Source organism: Myxine glutinosa, chromosome 8 (assembly GCF_964187855.1).
Source record: "Myxine glutinosa chromosome 8, kmMyxGlut1.1, whole genome shotgun sequence".
In the NCBI taxonomy this organism is placed as follows: domain Eukaryota; kingdom Metazoa; phylum Chordata; class Myxini; order Myxiniformes; family Myxinidae; genus Myxine; species Myxine glutinosa.
In genome coordinates, this window is record NC_136268.1 from 16178183 (window position 1) to 16188432 (window position 10250).

Consider the following 10250-nt stretch of genomic DNA (forward strand, 5'->3'; position numbering starts at 1 on the left):
GAGGCATGGGAAGGGGGGGGGGGGAGGTATAAAACACATGGACACTGCTAGGACTTCCAGGAAAGAAGTCGGAATTTCAAAAAAGTGGATCTGAGATAAATTAACGGGGGTAGAAAAGATCAAGGTTTTGGATGGGGGAAGATAAGAGATGGTGGCGAACTGCTGCTTTAAAGACCTGGAGGGAGGAGTGGGATTGAAGTGAGTGAGTTTGTTCCAGAGGCGGGAGAAAAGAGGAATGAAAGAGTGAAGGTGAGCAGAGGGTCTTGATTTTGGCAGTTTAACCATGAGGGTTGCGTGACCTTGTGTGACCTGTTGGAATATTTGGGGGACAGAATATAGACAGAGATGGGGGAGCTAGGCTGGAGAGGAGTCGGTAGAAGACAGAAAGACCACCTACCTGCCTGCGGTGAGTGAGTGAAAGGCCCTCGGAGATAGCTTCGTAGCGGGAGATTCCAATGATTCTGAACGCTTTGGTTTCAACAGCGTGAATCCAAGCTAGGTGTGAGGCCGGAGCACCAGCCCAGATGGGAGAACAGTATTCCATTGAGCTGCGGATGAAAGCCTTGTATGTGGTGAGGAGCTCAGGTGTGCCAAGGAAGGACTGCACACGACGGAGGATGCGATGCGCAGTCGGCGACTGGCTTTGAAGACCAGCTTGGAAATGTGGTTTTCCCAAGAAAGATCCTGGTAGATCGTGAGACCCAAAAGCTTGAGTCACAGAACTTATTGGAGAGGATTGTTGAGAAAGTAGATGGGAGGGTTGTCCAGTCAGTCATTTCGGAGAGACATAGTGAGAGTGTAAGATTTGTCAGGATTGAAAGACATGTTCCACTTGTTTGACCAGTCTGTGATTTTGTCCAGGTCTGCAGAGAGCGAGGAGGCTGCAGACTGCCGATCTGAGGGATGAGGTATGGAGCGACAGAGAGGGAGACAGCTCTAATTTCCTGTTTAAAATTGAGGACCTCCATCCATTGTTGAGACAGCAGAAGCAGCATGTCCAGAGTAGAGTGACCTGGTCTGAATCCAAATTGATGATCAGCGATCAAGCCATTGGAGAAGAGGAAAGATTTGATATCCGAAGCAATGATGGATTCCATGACTTTGCTGATAATTGGGAGCAGGCTGATTGGTCTGTCATTGCAAGGATATGTTTTTGCACCTTTTTTGTGTAAAGCGGTAATGTTGGCTGATTTTCAAGCTGATGGTAGATGACCTTGAGCAAAAGAGAGGAAGAGAACAGAGAGAGTGTGTGAAAGAGCGGCAGAGCAGGCTTTTAGGACCAGTAGGCTGATGCCGTCTGGTCCATTTGCAGAATCAGAGTTGAGGTTTGACAGAAACTTCTCCACCTTGTCAGGATAGAAGGACACAGAGTCCAGGAGCAGCTGGGTATGACTGGGTACGGTGGGTACAGAGAGGGATGGGGTTGGGACATAAGATTTTGAGGCAAACACAGAGTTGAGGCAATCCGCTTTTTCACGTGCAGATTTCAGCTGTGTAGCCATTTGATGTAAGGGAGGGGATGGAGGGGGAACAAACACCAGAAATAGATTTGACCAAATGCCACCAGGATCTGGAGGATGGAGACAGATTTGAGAGTTCAGTCTTGAGAGTGGAGAGATATTGTTTACTGGCTCTCCTGAGGGTAGACACACACTTGTTCCGAGCTTTGTGAAAGGAAATGAGATTGCCTTCCTGATGGTGATTGGATGAGGCACAGTTTGGTGTTGTTTGAGGGGGGGGGGGGCAGAGCGAAGAAGACGGTTGTAGGAGATGGAGGTAAGAGTTGGAAGGGAGAGGAAGCAGGGAGGACGCTTTCAGGAGGAGGGGTGAGAGGGGAGAATTGGAGAAAAAAGGAGGGTGGGGAGATTTGAAGGGGAGGGGGGAGTTTTGAGGGGGAGGGGTGAGGGGAATTTAGGAGGGGAGGGTGAGGGGGGAGTTTGGGAGGGGAGGGGTGAGGGGGGAGTTCAGGAGGGGAGGGGTGAGGGGAGATTCGGAAGGGATGGGTGAAGGGAGTTCAGGAGGGGAGGGGAGGGGTGAGGAGGAGTTTAGGAGGGGAGGGGTGAGGAGGAGTTTAGGAGGGGAGGTGTGAGGGGTGGTTTAAGAGGGGAGGGGCAAGGGGGTAGATTTGAAAGGGAGGAGTGATGCGGGAGTTTAGGAGGGGAACGGTGAGGGGGGAATTTAGGAGGGGAAGGATGAGTTTGCATTTTAGAAAGTGTTGGACGATTAATGGGAAACAAACATTTATTGCAAAATGAGTTCGTGTGATTTTCGAGTCAGAGATCAATTTGAAAACGTTGGAGGAGGGGTGGAATGCAGGTGAGTTTAGGGAATGTAGAAAGGAAGAATTGTGAGAGGTTGAATTTTTATTTGAGATGAAGAGATTTGGTAAGCAACTCGAAAACAACATTTTAAAGAAGAAGAAGAAACGTGTGTTGTCATATACAACAGAATAAAACACTTCAGGGGAAAGTTTAAACATTTTTATACTAAACCGTGAAAATTATCTGGGGAAATTCCCTACATGAGGGCATGAAGGATTCCTAAGGGGGATTAAGGGTACCAGCACAGGTTCATAGCAGGAACAGTAGGATAGGAGATTAACAACCAGTAGAGCAGAGAACGAAGGAACAGGGAGGTGTATAAGCAATTGTGTTAGTACAGGAGGAGAGGCCTATTTTTTACATTCTTCGTTGATATTATTTTGAAGGTGAGGTGAAAGTGGATTAGAGGAAGGAGAAAGTTGAAGGAGTCTGGTGAAAACTAGAATTGAAAGGTTTTGGCTGGAGAGGATCAAATTATGAAGGAAGGAAAGAGAAAGAAACAGGTGGAGTGAAACACGTGGTCTCGATCGGTGGAGACAAAGTTACCAGTCGTGATTACAATTTCAGAAAGTTTGCCATAATTTGGTGGATGCCGCCATATCATGCCTTTGAGATGCCTGATTGGATCAAAAAGCATGTGGGTAACAATGAACCGAATCATGGAATTCTATGGAAGGTTGTAATATATTGTAAAACCTGCGACTCACGGTTCGGGAGTGTACAGTGGATCTGAGGAATGTCGTACATACTGCGTGCAATGGAATACACGAAACGCCAGACCTGCTAGGAAGTCTCGTGGAGACAAGTACCCAGCTACTGGGCGTATTGAAAATCCCGTTCGTTCTGTGAGCACAAATGGTGTCCACGCATCAAGTACCGGAAGAGAATATGAACACGTTCACAATATTCCATGAGATTAAATATATCAATGGAACAATGTAAACGTGATCCGAAACAGCTCGTGGGAGAAAATAAGTGGAGGTCTAAATGGCCGAATATGTTATCAGAATGGCACAAGCTGGAGAAAGAGGGACAAGGGGACTGGGAGGGGGAAGTCATTCTACCATTCATGGACAAAAGCGGAAACCCTCGAATTTTCAGAAGTTGAGCATATATGGCTGATCTGAGATGTTATTGGGCCTGGATAGGATCTGCAAATTGAGTTTTTATCGGATGCCCCCCAAGCCCTCACCAGTCTGAATGAATGAATGAATGGAAGGAAATAACGAGTGAGCAGTGTTGAGTAATGAACTAGAAGAGCACTCAGTAGAGAGAAAACCTCCACCTGGTTGGCCATATCAGTCAATGGTAAAGAATCACTGAAATTTTTTTTTCTTCTCATATCCGAATCCATATTCAGATCTTCACCAAAATCGTATCGAATAGTCTTTGTCAGACACGCAACCAGTCCACCAAATTTCGTCCAAATCCGTCCACAACTTTTTGAGATATCCTGCTATTTATCGTTTTTGGGCCTATCTCCCAATGGTGAAGAATCACTTAAAAAATTAAATAATTATCGTATCTGGATCCTGATCCGGATATTCACCAAAATCGAAGGGAATTGTCCTTGGCACAAACCCAACCTGTCCACCAAATTTCGTTCGAATCCATCCACAAGTTTTTGAAATATCGTACGATATATTGTTGTTGCCCGATCTCTCAATGGCGAAGAATCACTAAAAAAATTAAATAAATCTCATATCCAAATATACATTCAGATCTTCACCAAAATCGAATAGAATCGTCGTTGTCAGACACACAACCGGTCCACCAAGTGTCGTCCAAATCCGACCACAACTTTTTGAGATATTTTGTTCACAAACAGACAAACGGACAGACACGGGTGATAACATAACCTGCATGCACCTTTGGTGGAGGAGGTAATTAAATAATAATGACATGAATATAGCAAATACCTTTTAGAAAATGTGACACAACCTCCAGCTGAGGAATGCTTTCTTCTTGATACCCACAATGCTTCACCAGCAGTGGAAGGTTCTTCAGGTACTCACGACAAGCATGCGTCGGGTAAAGTTTGTTCAATTCTCGGTACACCGTTCCCCAGGTACGAATTTCCTCCGTCGTGTACTCGATACGTGGAATGGGTTGTCCCCTGGAGGGACAGAGCAAAGCAGCTCAAGCATCATTCATGGGCAGCAGAAGAAACGTGAACAAAAGAGAAAACGAAACTGTTCAAATCCACTCGGATCACAATGTTTCCCAAGCAAGGTGATTCGTCAAGGTGTGTGCCGTCCCTCGGATGCACGTGAAAATAGGTGTCTCGTTCCTGGATGTTCGAGATGCGCACGGTGTCCTTCGCGAAGAGCAGGCGACTTATCACCGGCACTCTGAACAAATTACAAATACCTGCCATAAATAGTACTAACGGCAAAGCACCCATTACAACACCTGTCAACCAACTGCTCGGACAGCACCTTTGGCTCTCTAACAGAGATTGGTACGTTACAATATGCTACTTTTCCCGCCCTCAAAGTCACAGCCATGTTGGAGCATCTTCGCTATTATCGTCTCCAAACAGTCGCCTCTCAAACCCGCACAGCTTCACACATCTTGGGAACGTCTTCATCTTCTTCACCTCATCTTGAGGTACAAGGTTTTCCATACCGACCTCATAATTAGGTACAAGACAAGCTGAACTTTGCAGAATGTACCAGTTCAGGGGTCCATCCCAGGATTTCAAGAAGGAGGAGGTGAAGACGGAGGGGGCACGACGCTATAGCGCCGAAGGGGGGGGGGGGGGGGGGGAGGTGGGTGGAGGGAGGGTTGAAGGTGGGTGGAGGGAGGGTTGAAGGTGGATGAAAGTGGGTGAACGTGGGTGAGGGGGGTCTGGGGGTCTGGGGATCTGGGGGGTCCGTCGGTCTGGGGTTCCTCCCCCAGGAAGTTTTTTTTAAATTGAACCCCAGAACCGTCATTTCGTGCGTTCTTGGAAGTTCGTGCGTTCAGTTCCTTGTTTTCCTCCCTGGTCCAACAGTTCAGCAGATTCCCGATGACTAATGGGGTCAAACACACGAACTGGTGAAGCGACTTGTTCAGCTGTTCCTTCTGCTATAAATTGATGAATTTTGTGTGTGTGCGTGTGCGTGTGTGTGCGTGTGTGTGCGTCTGTGTGTGTGCGTTTGTGTGTGGGTGTGTGCGTTTGTGTGTGGGTGTGTGCGTGTGTGTGTGGATGTGTGCGTGTGTGTGTGGGTGTGTGCGTGTGTGTGGGGGGGGGGGGGGGGGGGGAGTGTGTGTGTATTTGTGTGTGTGTGTGTGTGTGTGTGTGTGTGTGTGTGTGTGCGTGCATGTGCGTGTGTGTGCGTGTGCATGTGTGTGCGGGGGGGGGATGGGGGAGGGGGTGTATTTTTTTTTTTTTTTTGTATACAAGATCGAGGCTCGTGAAAGAGCTAACATTAATCACACAAAAAGACAAACCGACACACAAAACACAAAAAACAAGGGGAGCGGCAGCCAAGATGGGGAGAGAGGGGGAAGGACACAAACACAACATTTGAGAGCAGGGACATCGGGAGGACTTGGGGGGAGGTGGGAGAGGAATAAAACATATGAACACTGCAAGGACTCTGGGGTGAATTACCGGGGGTAGAAAAGATCAAGGTTTTGGATGGGGGAAGATAAGAGATGGTGGTGAACAGCTGTTTTAAAGACCTGGAGGGAGGAGTGGGATTGAAGGGAGTGGGGGAGTTTGTTCCAGAGGGGGGAGAAAAGAGGAATGAAGGAGTGAAGGTGAGCAGAGAGCCTAGACTTTGGTAGTTTAACCATAAGAGGGTTGCAGGCAGATCTTGTGCGACCTGAAGGAATATTGGGGGGACAGAGCACAGAGAGAGCTGGGGGAGCAAGGCCGGAGAGGAGTCGGTAGAAGACAGAAAGACCACCAAGCTGCCTGCGGTGAGTGAGTGAAAGGCCCTCGGCGTAGACTACATCGCAGGAGATTCCAATGATTCTGAAAGCTTTGGCCTCAACAGCGTCAAGCCGAGCAAGGTGTGGCAGGAGCACCAGCCCAGAGGGGGGAACAGTATTCCATTGAGCTGCGTATGAAAGCCTTGTATGTGGTGAGGAGCTCAGGTGTGCCAAGGAAGGACTTCGCACGACGGAGGATGCCCAGTCGGCGACTGGCTTTCGAGGCCAGCTTGGAAATGTGGTTTTCCCAGGAAAGATCATGGCAGATAGTGAGACCCAAAAGCTTGAGTGATAGAACTTCTTGGAGAGGATTATTCAGAAAGTAGATGGGAGGGTTGTCCAGTCGGTCTTTTCGGAGAGACATCGTAAGAGAGTGAGATTTGTCAGGATTGAAAGACATGTTCCACTTGATTGCCCAGTCTGTGATTTTGTCCAGGTCTGCAGAGAGTGAGGAGGCTGCAGACTGCCGATCTGAGGGATGAGGAATGGAGCGGCAGGAGCGGCAGAGAGTGGAGTCATCAGCAAAGAGATAGAGAGGATTTTCCAGAGAGTCGGAGAGGTCATTGATGAAGACCAGAAATAGCACAGGGCCCAGAACACTACCTTGGGGAACTCCAGCCAGAACAGGAGGGAAGATGAGAGATCTTCAACAACATTTGTGTGTGTGTGTGTGTGTGTGTGTGTGTGTGTGTGTGTGTGTGTGTGTGTCTGCGTGTGTGTGCATGTGTATGTGTGTGTGCGTGTGCACGTGTGGGGGGTGGGGGTGTGTGTATGTGTGTGTGTACTTGGGGGGGGGGGGGTGCGTGTATGTGTGTGTGTGTGTGTGTGTGTGTGCGGCATGTTTATTGTGTCGTTCTACTGTAGCTTTCTGATATGGAATTTCTGATTTGTGTCCTTTTACCAAAATGATTGTTATGATCTCTTGAGTTAATTAGGCTAATTAACTACAACTAAGGCCACATAAAAATAAAAAGTTGTTGTGCGTCCTTTTTTCTCAAAAGTTCGGGTAGGGAGGGAGGTTTTTATTTTTATTTTTTATATTTTTTTCCTACTTCCCATTGAGTTTTGTTGACATGGAAAAATATGAAATAAAGACTCCTTTCTCCTCAAAATGATTTTATTTCTTCATTCATCGGGTTCCATCCTGTGATCCGTGGCCGTGACTGCAGCCAACGCAAATTTGAGAAATGAGCCAAGAGTCTTTGTCACATCAGAAACTTTGCAGGTTGGTGAAACTTTCGTCATGTCAGTTTTACTGGGGCCGGCGAATACTTTGACAAAAGTACCGCGTGTATCGTCAGGCAATGGCTCCCTATCCCCATCATACTTGCCGTCTGAGAACTCTGCATAGAAGTCCGAGATTGTAACATCCAACTCGATATCGCACGCAAACCAGTCCTTCACCGTCTTGGAAGAGCCCTCACGGGCTATCGATGCGATCACAATGGGCATTTCAAGCCGATTCTAGCACGAATCGATACAGATTTCAGCGGGAAAAATCTCACACAATGGCCGCCATGAATGGCCAACGTAAAATGGGTGAAGTTGCCCGAGGCACTCGCGACGCTCTGCGCAGCACGCACTGCGCAGCATGCGGTGCAGAACGGCGGCAAATTTGAATGTGAAAAGATCGTTTTTTATGATTTTTTTTCAAAATTAAAAATTAAAAAAGTTTCGGGTCGGGTGTGTTTCGTAGGGTCGGGTGTGTTTCGTAGGGTCGGGTGTGTTTCGTAGGGTCGGGTGTGTTTCGTAGGGTCGGGTGTGTTTCGTAGGGTCGGGTGTGTTTCGTAGGGTCGGGTGTGTTTCGTAGGGTCGGGTGTGTTTCGTAGGGTCGGGTGTGTTTCGTAGGGTCGGGTGTGTTTCGTAGGGTCGGGTGTGTTTCGTAGGGTCGGGTGTGTTTCGTAGGGTCGGGTGTGTTTCGTAGGGTCGGGTGTGTTTCGTAGGGTCGGGTGTGTTTCGTAGGGTCGGGTGTGTTCCGTAGGGTCGGGTGTGTTCCGTAGGGTCGGGTGTGTTCCGTAGGGTCGGGTGTGTTTCGTAGGGTCGGGTGTGTTTCGTAGGGTCGGGTGTGTTCCGTAGGGTCGGGTGTGTTTCGTAGGGTCGGGTGTGTTTCGTAGGGTCGGGTGTGTTTCGTAGGGTCGGGTGTGTTTCGTAGGGTCGGGTGTGTTCCGTAGGGTCGGGTGTGTTTTGTAGGGTCGGGTGTGTTTCGTAGGGTCGGGTGTGTTTCGTACGGTCGGGTGTGTTTCGTAGGGTCGGGTGTGTTTCGTAGGGTCGGGTGTGTTTCGTAGGGTCGGGTGTGTTTCGTAGGGTCGGGTGTGTTTCGTAGGGTCGGGTGTGTTTCGTAGGGTCGGGTGTGTTTCGTAGGGTCGGGTGTGTTTCGTAGGGTCGGGTGTGTTTCGTAGGGTCGGGTGTGTTTCGTAGGGTCGGGCGGGGACGATCAACAACTCTTTCTTTTTATCTGGCCTAATCTGGAAGAATTCCCGTGACGAAACTTATGTGACGAAAGCATGGTTTCTTCCCGTGACGAAACGTATGTGACGAAAGCATGGTTTCTTCCCGTCACATTTGGAGGGTTTTATAATAAAGCGAGCCGGTGATGGGATTGTGATCAAACGGGGTAAAAATGAGATGTTGTGACGAAAGTTTGTTCATGGCATAAAAAATCTAGGTCTATGGGGGTCTACTGGGGGTCAATCTGGGTCCAGGTTTGACCTCCTCCCCCTCAGCCCTCTATCACTTCTGCCCCCCCCCCCCCTCCACCTCCCCAAAATAGGTATTTGTTGTTTGTTTGTTTAAAGTCTTATGATTATGTTAGTGTGATTCTAGATGCTGCCCAGTCTCCTCTCTCGAATGATCCTGAACATGTGAATCATAAAACAAACACAAATTGCCATGACATGCAAACATAGCTCCAGCATACCACAACTTACCCTGAAAGGAAAGGCCTTACCATCGATAGGACAAGCCAATGTCTGCAAAGTACTTCCGGCGCTCCCGATAAACGTTGTCCTTGAATCCCTGTGGTATAAATTGCTCATGGTCAATTCCCAACGAATACTCCATGAAACACAAGCCACGATGTCCGTTGTCGAAAGGAACCGTGGTCAATTTCCTCACCGGATGGTCGGCATCGAGTTCTGTTCCATACATGAGGACCCGCTTTGCTGAGTAATCGAGATCAGAGATCTTCTTTGGAAACCAAGGTACGTTATCCTGAGCTGGAGGAACCATCAGCATTAATAAAGGAATAAAAATCAACACAACCTGGCAGTGAAAAAAGTACTTAATGATGCAAACGGATGAAAATGTTTAAAGAGCAATTAAATAAAAGAAACAACAATGGTTAAAACAACAGCAAACCACAATAATTGAGGCTGTGGAGGCCCAAACTCGGAACATCAACGGCAAATCCTGTTAAGGACCTCCAGGGTCTGCTCCTCCCTTGTTTGGTCCAGGGTCTGCTCCTCCCTTGTTTGGTCCAGGGCCTGCTCCTCCCTTGTTTGGTCCAGGGTCTGCTCCTCCTTTGTTTATTCCGGGGTCTGGGTCTGCTCCTCCCTTGTTTGGTCCAGGGTCTGCTCCTCCGTTGTTTGGTCCAGGGTCTGCTCCTTCGTTGTTTAGTCCAGGGTCTGCCCCTCCCTCCTCCCTTTAGAAATAAAGCAACTCCAGTACACGAACTACCTCTCGGATGATGAAACCTTCACTCGGTTACCACATAACTGTGATACGCTCTTCATCGAGGATGACAATGCTCTCTTACACGCACTCACGGTTCTTCCTCCGACTTTCAAGATCATCAGATTGAAATTTCTGGATCAAATGAGCAACAAACGCCGTGTGATTTTCTCAACAGATATGTATTTTGTAAACATTCTTAAGAGTCATGAAAGGCTTCGTTGTGGCTGCTGTGACAAGTTGCTTCTGGAGCCATAAATACTCGGAAAAATAAAATGAATTCGTCCTTATCCCACACCCAACCTGTCGACCAAGTTTTGTCCAAATTCGTCCCCAACT

At 48.1% G+C, this 10250-nt stretch overlaps 1 protein-coding gene across 1 annotated transcript in view; it reads right to left on the minus strand.

Annotated features, from left to right (window-relative positions):
• The window catches only part of TPH1 (tryptophan hydroxylase 1), a 74103-nt gene extending 64714 nt beyond the window's left edge, over nucleotides 1-9389 (minus strand). Inside the window, exons 1-4 of the mRNA XM_078782954.1 lie at nucleotides 9357-9389; nucleotides 9190-9257; nucleotides 4241-4437; nucleotides 3029-3164 (exon numbers count right to left, since the gene is read on the minus strand). Of these exons, the coding sequence (XP_078639080.1) occupies nucleotides 3029-3164; nucleotides 4241-4437; nucleotides 9190-9257; nucleotides 9357-9389 (434 nt within the window). The remainder of the gene's footprint in view (nucleotides 1-3028; nucleotides 3165-4240; nucleotides 4438-9189; nucleotides 9258-9356) is intronic.
• Nucleotides 9390-10250: the final 861 nt, after the last annotated feature.